Genomic DNA, 21826 nt, shown 5'->3' on the forward strand with positions numbered 1-21826 from the left:
CCTTAGCCATGTCACCCAGCCATGTAAGCAGTTTGGATGGCTGGGACAACTTATGCTGAGATCCCTATGATTTTTGAAATTCTAATATTTTATAAATCAAAGGTATATTCGTCTTTTTATTATAATTTTGTGTGTTGGTTTATAATTTTTTTGGCATAAATTTATCATATTGACAAAAGTGATATAAAGATAATGAATTAGGTTAAAAAAATGATGTAAAGATAATAAATTAATGGTGTGTAGATAAAATTTTCCAATTAATTTTTGGGTTTGAATTTTTTTTTTATTTTTGTGTTATTTTTTAAAATTCGGACAAAAACAGAGTACTACTGCTGATATCCAAATCCATATAACATTATGATAGGCTAGTCACAAAAATTGCATATATAAAGACCCTCTGTTTTTCATTCTGTAAAACACAAACGAATCCTTATTTGCAAGCAGTCACAATTTCTTCGAGAAAGACTCTGTTTTTACTCTTCGATTGCTTCAAAACAAGAAACCCAGAAGAGATTTTTGTGGTTCTATGGAGAATTCGAACCTCCGGAGAACTCGTATCAAGGCTTTGAAGCCCTTGGGGCCTCCGTTTCAATCTGGTGTTTGTTTCAAGCCTACTCGTCAGGAACTCCTCCTCTGTCTTTATAGGAAAGTCGCAGGACTTCCCTACCCAGATGATATAATCACCGACTGCGATGAGGTCTACGGTGATGAAACGAATAGGAATAATGAGCCGTGGAACTTATTCGATTTCAGTGATAACGATGGAGGAGAGATTTTTTACGTTTTTACTTGTCTGAAGAAAGTGAGTGGTCACCGTGATACGTCGACAAGGATACAGAGGATCGCGGGGTCGGGTACATGGAATGGCAGAACAACAGCTAGTGTTGTTAAAGATTTCAATGGAAGAATCATGGGTTTCGACAAGTACTATTCCTTTGAAGTGAAGGGAGGGGATGAAGCCTCTCAGCGTTTGAGGAGGGAGTACGGTAGATGGACGATGCACGAGTTGTCTCTTCCCGATAAACAACAATCCCCTAGAGATATTGTGCTCTGCGTCATTGGAAGGAATACTATGATTTCAATTTCTGATGACCCTGAATCGTCCATTGTCGATGACAAATATTTTTTGAAGAAGAGTAGTTCTTGTCCACTAATCAAGAATCAATGCAATGCCAATCCTACTAATTACGGCAGCTGCCCTTCTTTGGAGACACCGAAGAAATCTGAGAAGAAGAGGATGCATGGTGAAGAATATGAACAGAATTCAAGAAAGCGAACATGTAATTCCAGCAATAGCTTCTCTTCACTTGATGCCCAATCGGGTTCTGTCAATGGAGTAAGGGCAGTTGTGCAACAACCAGGTTCAGGTTCTTTAATGGTGGAGGTTCAGCAACCAATGCAGCCACAACCATGCTTCTCTGGCCATGAGAATGCCTTTTATTCCTCAACTGGTAATGATGGACGTTCAGGTTCTGTAATGGAGGAGGTTCAAGAACCAATGCAGCCACCACAACCATGCTTCTCCCGCAGTGAGAATGCCTTTTATTTCACAACTGATAATGGTGGAGGTTCAGGTTCTGTAACGGTGGAGGTTCAGCAACCAATGCAGTCACAACCATGCTTCCCCGGCTTTGAGAATGCCTTTTATTCCTTCATTGGTAATGGTATAGGTTCAGGTTCTATAGTTCAGCAACAAATGCAGCCACAAGCATGCTTCTCCGGTAATGAGAATGCCTTTTATTCTACAACTGGTGATGGTGGAGGTTCAGGTTCTGTAATGATGGAGGCTCAGCAACCATTAGCAATGGCATATCCAACGGGGCAAGACTATGAAATTGTTGAACAGCAGGCAATGCAGCCAGAACCATGCTTTCCTGGATATGAGAATGGTTGCAATTCCCCAACAGGTAACTGCTTCCTGGATCTGAATTTCTTACATATGCCACGCGATGACAATAGTTTCGAGGATCTTTCACATCTTCTTGAACTGCCAGCGATGCCACAATCTGAATATCACTCGTCGCAGTCAGAACCAATCTGCTATGAGGGTTTCTGGGATCCAAATTTCTTGCAGATATCACAAGATACCGGTTTAATTGAGAGTGAATCGAGCGTTCATGAACACCCTAATCATTCTAGGAATAGTAACTATCTCCAGGATCCAAATCTCGAGCAATTATCACACATTATTGATGGTATTGATTCATCTAATGCTGCTGTTCCAGTAGATTCCACTGCACTTCCAATCTCAATATCAGCAGCAGCCAAGGAAGTTGAGCAAGAAGATCAAGTAGCAGAGGAGGGACACAGCCAATCCAATGAGGCGACGAACAATGTCGAGAAATCAGAAACAGAAGCTGACAGACATTGGGAGGAATTTTTGAATAATTTGATGAACGATATATGAGTTATTTGGTGTCCAAGAAAGTCTTCAAATAACATGTTTCCCCTGTTACACAATTTGATCAAGAGTATATTATTTGTAGGAACTGTAGATCATGTTATTAGGCATTGAATTGGTGAATATAGATTATGAGTCATACCCACTTTTCTCAGTAAGTTATCTGCACATATGCTATCTTCTATTCTTTTCCTTTCTTTTTTTTTCTGCAGCTGATGTATATCACATCATCACTATATGTTAACTAACCATCACCCAGAGTAAAAATAATAAGGATAACAGTTGCACACAGGGCATGAATCAACATGATTGATTAATTAAGCAGAGTTTTCACCTATTAAAGTGCAGAATTGATGTTGGATGGTTGGTTCAACATCCTGTGAAGCTCCTTCTTGAATCTTTCCATGTTAGGCACTGGTAAGCAGATCTGAACCAAAATTCCATCCTCTCCTTTTTTGTTCCTGAACGGCAAGGAAAGGCTTCCTCTCACTGCCATCGCGGTGAGTCCAGCATAAACCGGCTTTCCCCACCCAAAGTCCACTCTATCGAACCCTGCACGTGTCTCATCAGTCACAACAAATGACCGCTTCAATGCACACCGTGGTCACCCCTTCAACACCCTTAGATCAGCCAATGACTTCATGTACTCCCCGTCCACTCTCGTCTTTAACTTCCTTACCTTCTGCACCGCAAAGTCCAATGAGTTCTCACAGAGCTCTCTAACCGTCGTTATTGCTGCCGGTATGGCAAATGCATTACCATAGTAGCCTGGTGGCAAAGGAGTTTCTAACTTGCCACGCACGTTCACTGGGCATATTAACCGTGTTTCCTCATCAGGGTCAAGTTGAAGTGCTACAGTTCGTAAGCGCCAAGCACAGGCAGCAACCAGATCAAAATTGGTGTAATAAAGGCCGAGAGGAACCAGGACTAATTTACGAATGGCCGATATCTCAGAGGAACTGAAGAAAAAGTAGTTCTCGACCACATTATCTGGTGTGGTAACACAATATTATTCGATGGCACCTCATCGTATTCACGGTGCTCTCTTGTCACATGAGGTGGATCTCGTGCTCCCAGTAAATGCCGCTCCCAAACAGGTAGAACAGATGGAGCATATGCACCACGCGCAATCTCTCCCACGGCTGACAGGAACTGGCCCATACCTTGAGCATCACAAAGGGCATGGTTTCCACGGAAACCAACAATGAAACCACCACATCTCAGACGTGTCACCTGTAACCAATTTGCATTTTGTATAACAAAGGGTCGGAAGTGTCAAGGAAAGAAACAAAAAATATCAATTAATATAGTTACTTCACTAAATAGTTACTTCGATCTGTGATAATGAACAATAGTATATTCAAGGTAATATGCAACCAGACCTTCAGAAGTTTGATCTAATAGAAGAAAGAACCTTCAAGAGATAATTTTGCGATAACTTTAACACAGGCAGCAGGTGTGTTACCTCGGTCTGATTATATATATATGTGTGTGTGTTTATATTAGCATAGAAGAAATTATTTAAGAAATAGATACCTGAATAAGCAATAAAGGGCAGTTTAGGATCCCATCAGAGCCTGGTACATTATAAAGAAGCTCCTTCAAGCATGGAATTGGAGGTATAAGGGGATCACCAAATTGCTCAACAGTAACATCAGCATCAGCCTCAATGAACAAGACACCCTCAGCAGTGCAAGCCACCATAAGTTTACGGCCAGGGCCTTGCCTGATCCTTCCTGCAAATGGATAGTAAAACACAAGTGCCTTTGAAAGGGCTTCTCTTACTACCTCCACCGGGTCCTTCCCTTCCATTGAAGGATTGTGACGATAAATCAGCACTCCTGGAACAAGAACCCGAAAATGTTCTTGGTCATCGATGTTCGAAAGCAGTTTCAACTCATGAGGGGTGGGTTCAGCTGGTGTAATCAATTCAGGCTCATGTCTTTGCACCTTAAACATTAGGGAAGTTGGTGCTGATGTAGCCATGGCAGTATCCTTAAAAGAATAGAGTTTGGTTCGTTATAATTATTTGTGTTGTGCAGTGTGTTGTTTACCAATGTATAACTATACATATTTATAGTGATGAACATATAGGCAGCTTGACGTTTCCAGTTAATGAAGTATCAAGGGGCATAACGAAGCAATTATGGAACAATGAAGAAGTAATGCACAAAAAATAAATGTGAAAAGATGGACCTTACTCAGATAACCCTTTTGTGATAATAATAGGGAATGACAATAACCATTGAATATCCTTAAGCATTGACATTTGAAAAGATACTTGTAATAGGAATTAGATTGCTGGAGCACCAATTTACCATGCACGACAGCTATGAGTCATTGCTGGAGCACCAATTTAGCACGTACAGCAGGAGTAATTGTTTCCTTGTACAGATAGATAACTTCTTATTTAAAGTAGGTTTGGCTGCATAATGAAGACAAGTTTTGGAAAAAGCAAATACATTTTTTATTGACAAATTTATGCATTAATGGCATTCATTTCTTTTTACTATAAAAAATTGATTATAGCAATAAAATGCTTTGAAATATATTATGTCTGAAACAGAATATTATGCCTATGCCTCCAACAATTGGGAGCTAAAAACTCAAAAGTCTCAATAATAACAATTCACAAACAAAATCAAATCAAACACCTGCAAGGCATGTCTTCATTTTTATCAATCAAGAAAGAGTTTGAAACGCATGGTATTAGCTCATAAAACACTGTCATAAGACTCATAACCCATATGAGTTGCACAGCAAAGAAAATAAATATATAGTCTCAAGCCTCAATACCGAAGCAAGTACTCAATATAACATGTACTTAATCTATATAAAAGAAAAGTGTTTGGGACCTTGGGTTACAAGTCATCCATCACCATCAGACTCCTCATTCTGCAGATTAATCAAATTCTAATTGATAGTCAAAACATTATTTTTATGGAGATGAAAATGAGATGACATCAAACACCTTCACACTAAGATTTTCTAAATATGCATTTTTCCTTTCTTTGTGGACTTGTTGAATGTATCAAGTTCATTAATATGTTATGGTTTCGAGTGTAGATGTCAAATTACCTATTAAAATGTGGTCCCTGGCTCATGGACTCCGTGCTCCTCTAGTTCAAGTGTTCTTCTGGGCTCCATTATGAAAAATCATGAATTATAATTTATAGTCCAGCGCAACGAATCAGTACACCTTCCTTACAGAACAACGAAAAAAATCATTTTTTTTAGTGAGAAGCAGCATAAGCAAATATCAATGACGAACATAATTGATATGGGGTTACTGGACTCATTGCTAGCTCCTTTCAAGCTCATCCCATCCAAAGCAGCATCAGCACAAGAAGGAGAATAGCCGACAAAAACAGCTTTAAGATTTCGAGGTTCAGTCACGTCGTTCAAAGCATGGTTCTCTGTAGTCCTCTGAAATGAACCAACATGATTGAATTAATTTAGCAGAATTCTCTCCTATTATAGTGCAGATTTGACGTTGAAAAGTTGGTTCCGCATCCTGTGAGGCTCCTTCTTGAACCTTTCCATAGCAGATGGTGGCGCCGTGGCAAGCGGATTTGAACCAAAAATTTTCTTGTTCCTGAACGGTATGAAAAAGCTTCCTTCCACACTATAATGGTGGGTCCACTACAAATCGGCTTTCCCCACCCAAAGTCTACCTTTTTGAACCCCGAGCGCCAAACACAATCTATGACCACACCAATGTGTATTGTTGTTGCCCCTTCAAAACCATTGGTCAGCAAATGACTTCATGTACTCGCGGTCCACCCTCATCTTTTCCAATGGGTACTCACTGTGTTCTCCGACTGTTGTAATTGAAACCAGTATGGAAAATGCGTTGCCGTAATTGCTTAGCAGCAACTAAGTTTCCAACGTGCGACGCATGTTCAATGAGCATATTAAGCGCTTTTCCTCGTCTAGTTCAAAATTGGAGCAAAAGGGCTGAGGGGAACCGGGACTAATTTACAAATGGCATATATGGATGATGACGGTAACACAATATTGTTTGGTGGCACCTCATTGTATTCAGTTATTCACGATGCTCTCGTATCACACAAGGTGAACCTTGTACTCCTAGCAAATGCCGCTTCATACCATGCTCCATCTCTCCCACGGCTGACATGAACTAGACTACACCTGGAGCGTCACACATGGTATGGTCAAAATAACTAATATTCCTGTGAGTGCCGACAAAATAACTAATATTCATAATCTGAAGAGGGAATGCTTCAAGCTAATCGAAAAGAGAGTTTTGTAAAGGTATTCTGAATACCAACATCAGGACATGAATTCCGTAATAAACTAATAATGCAATCAGTACTTGCCAGCATGGGATTAGGTTAAAGTGGATACATTTCAGAGGAATAAAATTACCTTATATTCACATTGAATATGATGATATCACTATGCACAACTGAACCTTGCTAAATGCAATAAACAACTAACCATAGAATGAAAAAATAAAAAGTATCTAACTTTCCTGATAAAAGCCTGTCAATCCTACACAAACTAACCCAGGGACTTATTATTTGATACTTCAAGACAAAAAAAGAATAATGGAGAAAGAGCAAAAGAATACAAGAGAAGATTGAGACCAATGTACCCGGGAAGGAACTGAAGGAGGTTCCTTATTTGAAGTAAACTCATCCCTGTTTCGCAACTCGGGCTTTTCCTGTAGTTCGGTCGTAGCCACACTCGAATCCTTGGCTATTTTTTCACCCTCCTCTTCATTATTTTTATTACTACCGCTAGAGCATCTTAACCTGACAGAATTTCTATAAGAGACCGCCCTCCTGGAGATTTCTTTGCACAGAAAACACGAGTTGCTCTTCCTCCACTTCCTGTTCTCAACCAATGATCGAGTTCTCCGACCATTGACGACAATGCCAGGACCAGTACGGAATCTGAAACTCACGGCTCCAAAACTGCAACTTGTGAGGGTGCCCATGGCAGAAACAGAGAATCTCAAAGAAGAGTGAAAAAAAAACCCAATTGCAGAAATCAATATCAAAAGGGTTTTGACTACAAGAAACGGGTTTTACGCGGAGACATTCTGTCTTTTCGTTGGTGTGGATTTCGTGAAGGAAGCAATACGATGAGGAAGTAGAGAAAGATTTCTTCTTTGATAGTTTTTCAAGAAATTAAAGAATATCCTACAAGAAATAAACTTTGAAACAAACACGGCATAATCAGACACGCTGGACATTGACGTGGGTCCCGCCATCGCCAGAGCCACTGTAAACCTTTTCCTTTCACCAAACAACTTTTCCTCAATTCCCTATGGTTTCTCAATTCTCACCTTCCAAACGCTCTCTTGTCCTTTCCTTCCATGTACCCTTCCGCAGCATCCAGCTCCGTCACGGAGACCATCAACGGCTCTCACAGGTTCACAATCCGCGGCTATTCCCTGGCGAAGGGCATCGGAGTCGGAAAATACATCGCCAGCAACATCTTCACTGTGGCCGGCCACAAGTGGGCCATATACTTCTTTCCCAACGGCAAGAATCGCGAGGATAACCCCCTTTATGTCTCCGTTTTTATCGCGCTGGCCAGCGAGGGCGCCGATGTACGGGCCTTGTTCGAGCTCACACTGGTGGACCAGAGTGGCAAGGGCAAACACAAGGTCCATAGCCACTTCGATCGATCGCTCGAGAGCGGGCCCCCCACCTTGAAGTATCGAGGCAGCATGTGGTGGGTACAATTTATCTTTATTTTTCATTAGGTTGCTTGGCTTCGTATATGCACTTGCATCATTTTTTTGGTTTATTCTGGTTTCCACAGGATAGAAATTTGCATACACATTTCACATAAGAAGCACTCACAAATATTGTGACACATCTGAATTGTGGAGGGCGTAAGATTGTGGTGAAAATGATCTTTGCTAACGGGCAGGGGCAGTTTTTCAAAATGTGGAGCTAGTATCTTGTGAACTATTCTGCAGAGTTTTAAGCTTTTTTGCAATGATGGTCATAATTTTTAATTAGAGGTAGCACCCTTTTTGTTTCAAATTTAGCTTCATCAAAGGACATATGCATGCATGGAATTGTCACATGGGTCTGAATGTGTTGAGGTACAATGAGAGAATTTGAAAGGAATAAGAAAATGTCTGATGATGATGAATTTATGGTTTAAGATGAGATTGTGATGTTCCTAGTCAATTTGATTGCTTAGTAGATAGTAGAGTATGTGCGTTGTAGCACTGAGGTACCATTCGTGAGGTTGTGAGGTTTTGTGATCTTTTTAATGTGCTGAAGGCTTTTTTAAAAGCATAACACCTCACGGCCAATTTGACTGGTTGCCAATCTATGGGACTGAGAAATTCAAGGATAGAAGAGGCAGGAGCATACTGTATGCATAGTTATAAGGTTTTAATCCGTAATAGAGTAGGGGGTAAGATAGGTGACAGGTATCTTGCTCGTGAGCCAGCCCTGCTAGAAGCAGGAAGAGATCTTTCCTGATGCTGATTGATAACTTGGATTTCTTTATGATAGATAAGGAGGTCAGACTCAGAAGATTTGATTAATGGATATTCCAATATCTTATTGAAGTGCATGGTCAAAATATTATGGAAGAAGGAAGATGCATGTCCATGTAACGGTAAATTTTGGACGTTTTGTGTTAAGTGTTTCTAAGTTGTAACGTTGTGGAAGTTATGAGTTGGGGAGTGATTATTTGTATCAGATGCCGTGGTGGTGCTCCTAAGATGGTATTCTTTTTTTTTTTTAATAACATGATGGTTTCCATTTATGTAAAATATTTTTGCTTCTTTCACCGATAAGGTATGACTTCTAATTAGCAAGAAACAAAAAGTGTTATAGTCACTTAAAAATGTAGAATACTCGGCCGATCATCTTTCACGAACTTGTATTCCAAGTCTTGTTCGAGCCTCTATTTCTGGTTGGAACTTCAGACACAATCCATCAGATGAACTTGTGAGCACGTCGTACTCCTTACAGGTCAATCTTTCATGGTGAAAAAGTAAGATATGGGTGGGATCTAGGGATGGATCAACAGAGTTGACAAACCTTAATTTAATTAAAACCTCGGTACAACTCTCATGTACTAGGCTCCTGTTGTGTAGGTGGGGTTGGGAAAGGGAAAGATGCATGCAGCATTACTCATATATATGGTGGAGAAGCTGTTTCTCAGGATTGAACCCACAACTTTTTTGTTGGGGAAAGAATTGGGGTAAACAACAATACCAAATGGTTTACATACTAAAAGTAGAGGATTTGAGTCGTAGTTGGGGGATTATTGGTGCCAGTTTTTGAACTTACATGCCAAGTATCTTATATTTATTTAAAGGGAGTATCGACTGCTTTTTTTTTTTTATATGAATCTTGAGCTTTGGTTTTAATTACTGTATTGGTAAACAAGGAAGGATTTTTAGAAAAAGGATGAAAATTTGTATCTTTGGGTGGGGGTGCATGTGAGCTGTGTACGGTTGTGTGCTGGAGGAATGGTGTTGCACCGCCCATCTTAACCTTTTGTTTTATGTTCTTTTTTTTTATCAGCTGTGGCTGGTTATGTTAATCCACTGCAATGCAATAGACTAGTTAATTAAGTTTTTCTAGCAAGAAGCTTTGTCAGAGTTTCAACTCTTATTATAAGGAAAGGGAGGTATTGGGATGAATGTTGATCCTTTTTTGTTGCCCATTACTTATTCATTGTTTTTGCTATCCAGGGGTTTCAAGCGATTTTTCAGACGAGAATTGCTTGAAACATCAGATTTCCTCAAGGATGATTGCCTGGAAATTGACTGCACTGTTGGTGTTGTAGTGTCAGGAATAGATCGGAAAAGATTGCAATCTGTGCAGGTCCCTGAGTCTGATATTGGAACTCAATTTGGTATGTTACTGGAGGATGAGGTTTATTCTGATGTCACCTTTATTGTGTCTGGTGAAAAGTTTCATGCGCACAAATTGGTCTTGGCTGCTCGTTCTCCTGTATTTGAAACTGAACTTCTCAACACAATGGAGGAAAATAATCATGAGATTGTTGTCGCCGATATAGAACCTAAGGTTTTTAAGGTAGCATTTGTTTAATCGTCCTCCTATTCTTCTGATATTGTGAAATATATATTGAATTATGTGGTTTTTCACAGCTCTGTAGCACATAGTAAGTTGGTCCGCATTTTATGAAAACTTCTCTCGTGTCTTGCCAGGCTTTACTACACTTTATATACAGAGATACTCTGGTTGAAGATAAGGAGCTGTTGGAATCAAGTTCATCTTTCATGTCATCTGTATCTGACACATTAGCTGCTAAGCTGTTAGCACCGGCAGAAAAATATGGTTTGCCTAGACTCAAAATTATCTGTGAGTCTGCGCTCTGCAAGGATATAGCTGTTGAATCTGTTTCCCATATTCTGGCACTGGCTGATCGTTACCATGCAACAGACCTGAAATCTGTTTGCCTAAAATTCGCTGCTGAAAACATTGTAGGTACGTAATACTAGTTTGATTTGCCATTTTCATGATTTCTTCAATGTTGAAAATTTTGTAGAGTTGTGCCAAGTGCTATAATGTTTTGCTTTTGTGGATAGGTTACTTATTCTTGCTGTATGTTTTTTCCAAGTGTATTGTACTTCTATCACTAGCACGTTAGATGTATGAAGTAGTTTGTGATTTTGATGTGGTGTAGGAGTTTTTTGTTTCGTCTCATGCAAACTCTGAAGGTAAGTGCTTTTCCTTGTCTGCAATTGCATATTGACTGATTTTAAGCTTGAACCCCCTTTACTTTCTCTTTTTCATGGTCTTAAACTCAGCTTTTAGTTGGGATGAGTTGGGTGGTTGCACTAAAATAAAGCCGGAATCTTGTCAAACGTGTCACTGGTGGCTTTCTAGAAGCATGATCGCCCATTAACCTTCTGTAACATTAGGGGGCTCTTGATATCCAGTGTGCAAATTGCCATCTCTCTTTAAAGTCACTGTATGGTCTTGGTGTGAGATTTTTGGAGGTGGCTTTCTTGATATCGTGATAACCATTGCTTTCTCTTGGTGTGAGAATTTTGGTTAACAATTAGGTTATGTATTGGGTACAAAAGTTGATACTGACTTTAAGGAGTCTGCAGAATATCAATACAGTGTTAGTTCATGGTTAGAGATTTATCTCCATATATGCTTCATCAGAGTATCACAAGTATGTTAAGATAACAATCCAAAAGAGTTGATGAGCAGTTTGAGCATTTGTCAGGAGAGAGTGGTGGCATCAAGACACAAAAGTTGGTTGTTTCTTGAAATTCTCCAGCTGGCATATCTTTTGGTTTCTCTTTTCATTCATGATATTTTAATGCAAATATGTAATATTCCTTGATGCTTAAACTTCTGGCCGCCTCGTTCTCTGACTGTCCCATGACTTCCATTTGATGCAGCTGTTATGCACTCTGATGGGTACAGGTATCTCAAAGAGAACTGCCCATCGCTGCAATCTGAGCTCCTAAAGATGATGGCAGACGGTGGGGAGCGATTTAGTGAAGGGGGAAAAGGCCAAAGCACTTGGGCACATTTATCTGATGGTGGCGATACAAATGATGCCAATGTAAGGCAACAAAGCTGGGGCAGTGAAGGGGAGAGAATTGAAAGATAGGGTGTCCCGTTCGACACCATTTATGCAGGCAGGAGTCGGGCAACAAGGATAATACCATAAATGGTACTAATCTTGTTTTGTCTAATGATGTCAATGTTATGAGTTGAAACAGAGATTGTGAAACATGCAAATAGAGAGAAGAGAAGGGAAAGGATGAAAGGTAGGATGAAACACTGTCTTGTTTTATAATGAATATGATACAGATTGGTAGAAATGAGGTATTTATATTTCTTGAAGTGGGAAATACCGAATCAGCAGGAAATTGTGGTATTCAGCGATCATCAGAGTTCAAGTTTACACAAATGCAGGCAGAATTTCGCCTGTGGATGTTTGAACAAGTGATGTGGTTCTTGTTGGAAAGAAGCTTATAAGATCGTTTAGAACCTGCTTGTTGGCAGATCTTCAGTTGTACTTGTTTACCCGGCTAGGAGAGAGTGCATATTTGTTTCCCTTCCCCGCTTTTAATTGGTATAGCTAGATTGTTTAGATGCTTTTTTTCTGGGGACCAAACTATATATATACAGTGGTTACATACTCTCATTTGTGCTTTGCTTGATGGCAAAGTTTGTTCATTTGTACTTTAGTACACAGTATTGGTGGCTACTGAAATTGTTCTGGTTTTCCAAGGCAGGATTCCATCTGATGCTGCTGGAAAAATATTTGTATGATTAAAAGGTGTTAGTTGCTTTACACAATGAAAAATACTGATTTGTTGTAAAATAGACTAATGAGTAATTAGCTATTTGGAAAAGAAAAATGCAAAATTAAAAATTTTTGCTGATACGACGTCGTTTGATTGTAAATTTGAAAAAACCGACTTTCTCAACGGCTATAAACTGCCACTCGCGCCTCCTCCTTGTTCCTCCGTCACACCCTTTCATATCTACTCTCTTTCCAGGGAGGCCAGAACACAAATTCCCATTCACAATTTGTCTTCTCTCAAGCACCTTCACGGGTGCTTGAGACCAATTCGATATCGTCTTCTTCACAACACACAGATTCTCAAAAAAAAAAATCCACGTTGTTCATGGCAAATCCCAGGGAGAATGCACCTTACAATGACTCATACGTAACCGATGCAGACTTTGAGTATGAACTAATCAATCTACTCAATACCCCGGATCCGAATCCCGGATACTTAACTTCAATCAACCAACCCAATATTCCGGTTCCTCCTCCTGCGACCCGATTTGGCATTGGAAATGCTGATAATAATAATAATCACCCAAGTAATCCAATGATTTGGAACTCATATAATGGGTCCAATCATGGAACTCAATTGGCGATTCCAGAACAGAGCATAACTAATGGAGGAAAAAGTTTGCTGGCAAGGAATCCGGGTTATCGGAATGCAGTTCCACTTCCTAAGTGGCCAAGAGAGCCCGAACCATATCATTGTGCTTGTTGTCAAGTGCTCAGAGAGTTGATTCATACAGATGGTATGCAAATTGGGTTTTGTTGTGATTGTTTTAATTTTGTTTCTAAGTGAAATGTGATAAATCATTGTTGCATATTGTGGTGGCAGGCACTTTTGTTACCAAACTTGAAATTCACGGTAGGCTGGGAATAATCAGTCATGCTATGCTAATGATTCAAAAAATTTGCGATGCTGGTTTACGACCGCCTCACTGTCACAAGTTCGAGTAAGTTTTGACATTGATTTACGATTTTTTTCCCTTTAATGTTTGTGAATTTCCAGTACCAATTGATCGATGTTTCGATAAAATGATCAGTTTCTCCAAGAAAAGCCCAGCGGATGTGAAGCAGTTTATGTTGCAGTACATTTCTGATAGAAACAAGGGGGGATTTACTAAGGTTCATGATCCGATGACATTGTTCTACGAAACCCTCTGTGTGGAATTGGATATAGAGGATGGTTTAGATGTTGACGACTTCATTAATACATCTCCTTCGATAAATTCTGGTTGGCAAATGTGTTCATCACTTTAAAGTTTTTGTAAAATTGCTCCATTGTTGGCATTGGCATTGCCATGATTCTGAAATTTTTATATTTTTGCAGGAGTTGGTCAGGCAGAACAGGCTGAAAGACGGAACGCTTCGACATCGAGGGTCCCAAAGTCCACTCTCGCTGCACAGGTTCTTGTTACTCTCTCCTCTCGATCGTAGCAAATCTGATTTCCTCTAACTCATTCATTAATATCTGCTTATGTGTATAATAACACAGAGGGAGAGAGCCAAGAAAATGAAACTGAAAGACCTCAAAGATGTTTTCCATCTCCCCATCAACAAAGCATCAGCAAAGGTAGATTTATGCCCAACAGTTGTTAAGAAGATTTGCAGAAGAGAGGGCCTGACTCGATGGCCTCATCGAAAGGTATTATAACTTTGATTTTTCTGTTATGTTTCTTCTCTTTGGCATTTCATCGAACAGGTTTTGGTTGTTCTTGCAACTTCTTCTTCTTTTGTAGATCAAAAGCATTGAGAAGCAAATTGAAAACTATAAACCATTGTTGGCTTCAATGCACGCGGAAGAGAGGGTAGGGGCTGAACAAGAAATCTTGAAGCTGGAACAAGAAGTAGCAGATATCATGGCCGGTGCCGACACTTGATGAGATTGTGAAGAAGAGACAAATTATTTATGCAATTTCAATTTAAATAAAATGTTTTATTATGATCATTATTACTATTGTTTGAAATTATTTTGAATATTTAATTTAAATAAATGAGTATTTTGAATTTAATTTAAATAAATGATTTAACGACCATTGTGAAGATGGGCCTGGAGAGAAATACATGGCCCGTTTAAGGCCCCAATATAGGCCTGGCCCGGAAATGATATGTTCTTTGGAGCTCCGCTTAATGTGTGGGTGGGTAGTCCGACAGATATTAACCCGAGGCTGATACGTTCTCTACGTAGGGTTTTCTGCTTCGTCTTCTTCGCTCAGCGATCCGCCATTTTGCGTTCAAACACCGTTCGAAAATGAGGTATTTTTTACGTACGCGTACTCTCTGTTTATGTCGTTGCATGGTATTCACTTCCATTTGTATGTATGCGACTTTACTTGTTTTTATATTTGAATCTAATTAGGGCACATTTTGATCAGTAGTGCATTAGGGCACATCTTTTCGACAGCAAAGATGAGCCCTTTCTCTGCTTTCAAAATCTTGAATATAGGGTATTGTCTTTTGTGATTTCTTGAGAACTACATTATTTGTTGCATAATAAATAAGTTAAGTTTGGGTTAAGATTTATAATGAGAATCGATATTTGTTTAGCCGCCACCCTGAAGTTCTTTGGGCTCAGCGCGCCGACAAGGTTTACCTGACTGTTGCTTTACCGGATGCGAAAGATGTTTCAGTTAAATGTGAGCCTCAGGGTTTGTTTAGTTTCTCTGCTGTGGGTGTACAGGGCGAATCCTTTCACTTCAGTTTGGAACTTTATGGAAAACTCAAACCTGAGGTGAGCTCGACTTTATGTCTATCCATATATGTTTGTTTCCAACACTTGATGCAATATTATTATTTTTGGAATTTATTAGGTTAAAAGAAAATTTCGTTGAAGAAAGTTAACCAATTGCCTTAACTTGGTAGCTGTTTTTCTGGTATTGATCTTGCCTTTTTCAGTTCCTTCTTGTTTGTTCTTTAGTGTGATTTTATCTTTGTATTGCTAAGGAGCAAGGACTCTTGATTTGGTTTTTACATGGTAATGTCGTTAATACATAAAGTGATATACTTTTTTATGACTGTAAATGGGTGGCATCACCTTGGTGCCTATATTAATGCAAAAGAGTTTTTTTTCCCCTCTAAAATGCACATACATTTCAATTTTTTTAGGCTACACATGTTCATATCATAGTTTGAGTTGTGCCCTCCATGGATGGTGCAGGGTTATAAAACTAATGTAGGGTTAAGGAACATAATATGCTCAATACAGAAAGAAGAGAAGGGTTGGTGGAAAAGACTGCTCAAGACAGTAGATAAACCGGCACCTTATATCAAGGTTGACTGGAACAAATGGTATGATGAAGATGATGAAGAATCCAATTGTAAGTTCTGAGCAAACTCCCACATTGGGTTATTTGTGAGACGAAATTCCTTCTCATATAGCTTGTGTTCTGTCTTTTCCTATGTCGATGTTTTTCAATTTTCATGCGTGTTTATGTTGAATATATGCTTTGCATGTTGGATTGCTTTATGAGCTTGAAATATTGTAGCTTAACCTGTAGATCCTGTAGAGGCAGCCTGTACTAATCCAAGTCCAAGTCCAAGTCGTAAGCTGGAAGTAGTCCCATTTTACTTCTTCAATGACAGCTTAATTTTATTTCCCTTGGCGCTTTGCCAGGTGGAAGCTATTTATAATAGAACTTTTTCCCCCTGGTGTTTAGAGCGTGGCAGTCTGCCTGTTCATCCTAGTTGCTAAATGACCCGTGTCTTATTTTGTCTTCAATGACAGCTTAATTTTCTTTCCCTTTTCACTTTGCAAGGTGGAAGCTATTTAGAATAGAATTCATCCTAGTTGCTAAATGACCTCTGTCTTATTTTGTCTTCAATGACATTTTGAAAATGCTGGGAAAGCAAAACCAAGAAGGTTCGTGAAGATATTCGCTTCACTTAAAAACTGAAATAAAAAGAAAGGTAGGGCTGTTGGGTGTCTCAATTCTCATACATTATAGAAACTTCTGACACAGGACTGCCATCTATGAGGATTTGCAATCTTTTTGCATGTACTTGAGTTTACTTTCTGTAGTCTCGCACTGGATATGATATGTGCTGGTTTCCCTTGCAGCTGACTGGGCCTCAGATGGAGATGGTGTTGAGGTAAACTTGTTTCTCTTTCATTGTTGATATATAGGGTTCCAGAGTTTGTCTTTAATCTTACAAGTTTATATTTTACAGGACATTAACCAAGAGGAGGGAAGCAGTGAAGACGAAGGAATGCTTTGTGAGTGAGAACTTAATTACGTTTAGATTCATCTTTGAACACCTTCGAAAATGCACACATTGATATCTGCACTGCCAAGCTATACCAAGTGCCATTTTGCTGCTGTGATCTTTTTCTTCTGCTTTCATTACACTTCTTGGCGTGGTCAGATTTGACTCTCGGTTTGCATGACTGCAGATCTCCCTGATTTGGAAAAGGCAAGAGGAAAGTAATGGTAACGCGAGATAGGTTTCACTAGGCACTCATGGCTGCAGTCTGTAAATATCGGGTCTGTTATATGCTTGCGTTGTCTCTCAAATCCATTGGAATCTGAACACTTCTTAAAGTTTTGGCTCAGATGGTTGTAAAACTTTACATCTTTCGGCTCTATTACCTTTGCTGAAGGTGTTTCTTAGTTTCTCCAATAAAGAACATCCCGTTGAGACGGAATTTTTCGATTTTTGGATGAGACAAGGTAACACTTTACCTTGACGCTAAACAGATATAAGAGCGAAAGTTTGTGTCTTGTGTGAAGCAGTAGGTAAAAGTAAATACAACCAAGTTTTTTTCTGTATGTTGAACTGTCAAATATTTTTGGCAACTTTGTCCTTGTCTTCAATGCGAACAGGAGCTATAGGAATTGAATCCCACCATTCTTTCAGTCTTCTGTTCCCCTGATCACTTTCCAACAACTTGCCTAGTTTTGATGTCAAGATGAAGAAGTACAATATAGCTGCCATTATTATGAACTTGAACGGGATCACCGATAACATGATAGCTAACCCACACATAGCCGCCATTGCCATGTTAGCATGCTGCAAATGAAAGTCGAAGAAGATACAAGAGTCAAGCTACAAAATCAAGACCAAAACCATAAATACAACATGTTACCTTATATGCTTTTGAGATTGCTATTGACCATATCTTCAATATTATTATATTTGCAGACTGGATAATCTCATGGACAGTTATCAATCCATATTGCGCCGATACTATGCTTTCCATCATAGTCTGATCTGAGCCACCAGTTTCGACTACTATCTCATTGCACTTTTCATGAAGCCTTCTTCGTCTTGCCTGTAGCATCTTGGCAACTATCCACAATAAACAGGCAGCAATAGCCTTTCCAACCCACTCCCTGTATTGACATCGTACACTATTATCATATGGAGAGGGAATGCCTATAATTGAACACTGAACAATGAAACAAAGCATTTTCAAAAGATAAGGTATGGAAACAGCCTACTTGTACACAATCAGCATAGTTGTAACAATCACAGCCAGTGTTGTTAGTGGCTTTTTCCATGATAGGATTTCGTTAAGCCGAGGGAGCATATCTCCAAGTGGCTTTAGTAGATTCTGCACAATGGTAACAAGCAAACACAGATTAGCTCTCTCTGGTTCTGCTTAAGACAATCCGATGACTTGTATACTTCTAACCGCTGTGGCGCTGTAATTGGTTCAACAATCTGCATATGTTTCGCTTTTAATACATTGTCATTAATTGCTTCTTAAGAGAACGAGAACTGCAGCGGTATGATGCCCGTTACAAGCTATGAGATTTGACATGATTTGGTGACTTAGTAACTTACCATAAGAACAAGTACACTTTCACCGATCCCTTCCTCTTTCAAACACTCAGTGGTGGCTTTGGCAACGTTGATTTCCCTTGCTTCCTCCCTGGCCTGATTAACAGCGGCCTCCAATTGAGAGATATTTTCATCTAGGCCACTTGCGCTTTTGGGTTCCATCCTCACTGCCTTTATTTCTTCAGTTGAGACTACTGGATGTGAAATGTTCATACTCCTTAAAATTGAGCTGGCTTTGCATTGATATCCACCACCGTCTTTCTTTAGGCTCTCAGCTAGCTCCTCTAGGACAATATCTCCCTTAGGTACCTCATAAAACAGGGCAAAAATCAAGAATTTTGTAGGTTCTGGAGGCGACATCCTGAGCATTTCTCTTCCTGCATGGAGCCTTATGATCGCCAATATTGTTCTCGAATGCATGTCCCATGCTTGTGTTGGATATTCCACATTATATTTTGACAAAAACTTGTGCATCAACATGATCTCTTTGGTGAGTGCAAGCCAAAGGTCACGTCTTGTGGAGCTTGTTATTTCAGGAAACTCGAAAGTAATTCCTTCAGATCTAGAAGATTCAAGAACCAATACACCTCAGATATTAGTAACTTTAAGAAGCATCTATGGTGTTCTTCTATACAATGCGACTCTTTGATGCAAGTCATGCCGGGGTCAATCGCTGGGTGACACACCTTTCCTTACCATTTGATATTCAAATGGTGGGCCAACATATAACATCTGGGGCTCAAGCCGCCAAAGACTTTTTTGGAATAATTACCAAATCATACAATATGTTTTGTCAACAGGCAAACATGTGGCCTTGTAGTAGAGTTATAGTGGTGCGACCTAAAGGTCATATGTTCAATTCCTAGAAACAACCTCTTCGTAGATTATGGGGGTAAGGTTTACGTACATCTTGTTTATCCCCAACCCTCGCCCACTGTGGGAGCCTTGTGTACTGGGTGTTGTTTACCATACCAGATCTTTTCATGATATGCATATCTAACATAAAAGTTATCGCCACAGTGCATGTCATCCTTACCTACAATTTCTACTTAATAAGCTAGCCCACTCAAGTTTTTTAAGCATGCAGGATATATATATACTGATATAACTAATCATGAAGAAAAAACATAAAGTTTTTAAACGTATGAAAGTCTTACAATTCGGGAGACTCGTAAACTATGGCCTTGTCAAAGAGTGGAGCACCCCATGGTCCTGTGGCTGCTGGCTTAACAGTGTGTTCAATATCCTTTGAGAGATCAATTTTAAGTGCATCTTCATAAGTTACCACTCCAGACGCCTCAAAGTAGAGAGCATAGTTGGTCAGAGTAAGCCTGCCTGGAAGGGCATCATTACTACAAGTTAAGTACTAACAAACACTTCACAAATTTGTTAAGATGTCAAATTATTTTGAAATTTAATAATGTTAAACCTTAAAACCAAAAATGAGACAGACCTGGCCAACTTGTTCCTCCAATATGACGAACTACTCTCTGTGTGGTTGCTGTACCATCGAAATGCAATATATATTCATCATCTGCCAACTCCACGCCCTTTGGCTTTGCTTGGTTTTGCAAATTCTTTATGCACCTATGAAATCAGTAACTCCAGTGATAAGGACAAGAGTGCACTGGTCATTTCAAAAACGACGGATATAAGAGTTGCAAATAAAATATGACATAGCTATATATCACAAGCCATGTAGAGGGTTTTGGAGTTCATCTTTATTTTAAGCTTCAGAGCTTCTGAAGTGATATAATTGGTGATGTATATGTTCAATAAAGTAGAGTTTAGATGCATTACTTGTCAATTTCTTTAAGGAACATGTCATATGCTGGAAAATGGAGCTGGTAGCATGTTGTTGCCGTTAGCGTTTCAAACATAAATCTTCCATTAACAACATCAGCAGCTAGTGGAACTAATGATACCAACCAAACAAAAGCATCTTCTCCAACACTTTGCTCATTATCGACCTACCAAGATAGCACGTAAATGGTAAAATTTTTCAGAAAAAAAAAAAGACTTGATAGTATATAGGAAAAAGCTGTGTGTCAAATGTTCAAACTTGGCTTACTCTCATAATAAAATTTTATATATAAATTTAAGCTAATGTTGCCCAAAAATCAATGCTTGGTTCTATACAATATAGACTCGAAATCTGAAAGACTATGTTTCTTACAAGAAGTGGCATAATGTCTGAATAGAAAAGAGAGATATCATCTTGTTCTTCAACTGCCTTTGTAGGCTTCCTCCTTTCCTCTTTCTCCTTTCCCAAACTTTCCTGAAAATTCAGGAATCAAAAAGAAATGAAAGGAGCTACACAAGTAATATAGCTTTTATATTGAGACAAATTAGGAACAGAAGTTCACGCCAAGTGGAATATTTGAGGAAAACTGTGCTCATATCACCCCAAATGCCCCAAAATAGAATTACCATAATATGCAAGAAGCTCAGTACATCTCTTCTCACCCATCCACCAAAATATTCTCATTTCTATTAATCATAAACCCAATTCAATGATGGCATTTTGATTAATCAGTTGGACTCATATCCACATCACAGCATTTGTAAATCAAAGGCAGCAGCCTCATCACTCAAAATTTAAATAAATATCCACTTGTAAGACAATTAATCGAACACATAGAAAACATAACTAGTAGGTGTAAAGACAATGCAGAGACACACACCGTATAAGCTTCCTCTTCTTGAGAACTTGGAATCTCCCAAGCAAGCATCATATCAAATGTGAACCGGCTAAAGGACCCATCACCAATCATATCTCCCATTCTTTCACACATTCCACTCAAAGCTTTTGAGCAGCAAAATTCAACTAATTTTCTTGAATAATCACCTGTTTCTTGGTTCCCCTCTGATTCAAATCCCTTCACCAATTCCTCCACAGTAGTGTTCAGCATTCTGTGCGATAAATTCATTGTTACTTTAGAAATTGTAAAAAACAATAGTCCCACAAAAAAAAAATTGAAACCAATGAAGATGGACTAAGAATTTATTACTCTGAACATCTGTGGGGGACATCATTGGCAATGGAGGAGAAATGCTTCTTCTTCTTCATCATTGTTAATATGTCATTAATTTTGCAGAGAAACTGTGAGTGAAATCACTCACCCTCTCCCCATATATTGCGCAGGAGGCAGAGACGTGTTGCCTTGTGAGGGTTGCCACATTTAGGTGGCCATGCAATACTCGGTGCGCTCCCGGCTCCCCTTCCTCAACCGCATTTTACATGGGCCATAAAGCCCAACCCATTTCCCAGAATGGGCCCAAAAGACGGCCCATTTGAGTTGCAAAATATTTTTCATATTATGGAGGGTTCAGATTGTTTTGCTCTAGCGA

General features: G+C 39.3%; 4 protein-coding genes and 1 pseudogene across 6 annotated transcripts; 2 read left to right on the forward strand and 3 right to left on the reverse strand.

Annotated features, from left to right (window-relative positions):
- Positions 1 to 2735: 2735 nt before the first annotated feature.
- LOC120016919 lies at positions 2736 to 4397 on the reverse strand (annotated as a pseudogene).
- A 1109-nt stretch (positions 4398 to 5506) lies between these two features.
- LOC120016920 lies at positions 5507 to 7499 on the reverse strand. The gene is made up of 2 exons (XM_038869895.1): positions 7020 to 7499; positions 5507 to 6553 (listed from the first exon to the last, which is right to left on the reverse strand). The coding sequence occupies exons 1-2, from the start codon at positions 7362 to 7364 to the stop codon at positions 6548 to 6550; spliced, it is 351 nt and encodes a 116-aa protein (XP_038725823.1). The 5' UTR covers positions 7365 to 7499; the 3' UTR covers positions 5507 to 6547.
- LOC120017325 (BTB/POZ and MATH domain-containing protein 4-like) lies at positions 7363 to 12691 on the forward strand. The gene is made up of 6 exons (XM_038870501.1): positions 7363 to 7391; positions 7501 to 7519; positions 7647 to 8107; positions 10101 to 10446; positions 10581 to 10860; positions 11790 to 12691. The coding sequence occupies exons 1-6, from the start codon at positions 7363 to 7365 to the stop codon at positions 12002 to 12004; spliced, it is 1350 nt and encodes a 449-aa protein (XP_038726429.1). The 3' UTR covers positions 12005 to 12691.
- Positions 12692 to 14834: 2143 nt separating this feature from the next.
- Positions 14835 to 17344, forward strand: LOC120016151 (co-chaperone protein p23-2-like). 3 transcript variants are annotated; one of them, XM_038868780.1, is made up of 7 exons: positions 14911 to 14950; positions 15054 to 15141; positions 15242 to 15425; positions 15852 to 16011; positions 16752 to 16783; positions 16862 to 16907; positions 17057 to 17342. In XM_038868780.1, exons 2-7 carry the CDS (start codon positions 15104 to 15106, stop codon positions 17092 to 17094), a joined length of 498 nt encoding a protein of 165 aa, XP_038724708.1. In that variant the 5' UTR covers positions 14911 to 14950; positions 15054 to 15103; the 3' UTR covers positions 17095 to 17342. The 3 variants fall into 3 exon arrangements, with proteins under 3 accessions (XP_038724710.1, XP_038724708.1, XP_038724709.1); XM_038868781.1 differs by having other exon boundaries at positions 14921 to 14950; positions 17085 to 17344; XM_038868782.1 differs by lacking the exon at positions 15054 to 15141 and having other exon boundaries at positions 14835 to 14950.
- Positions 17345 to 17439: 95 nt separating this feature from the next.
- Positions 17440 to 21604, reverse strand: LOC120016152. The gene is made up of 10 exons (XM_038868784.1): positions 21487 to 21604; positions 21160 to 21388; positions 20652 to 20753; positions 20276 to 20445; positions 19929 to 20062; positions 19633 to 19810; positions 18479 to 19037; positions 18133 to 18245; positions 17778 to 18024; positions 17440 to 17701 (listed from the first exon to the last, which is right to left on the reverse strand). The coding sequence occupies exons 1-10, from the start codon at positions 21546 to 21548 to the stop codon at positions 17471 to 17473; spliced, it is 2025 nt and encodes a 674-aa protein (XP_038724712.1). The 5' UTR covers positions 21549 to 21604; the 3' UTR covers positions 17440 to 17470.
- Between the last annotated feature and the right edge of the window lie 222 nt (positions 21605 to 21826).

The sequence above is a fragment of the Tripterygium wilfordii genome, chromosome 15 (genome assembly GCF_013401445.1).
Source record: "Tripterygium wilfordii isolate XIE 37 chromosome 15, ASM1340144v1, whole genome shotgun sequence".
Taxonomy (NCBI): domain Eukaryota; kingdom Viridiplantae; phylum Streptophyta; class Magnoliopsida; order Celastrales; family Celastraceae; genus Tripterygium; species Tripterygium wilfordii.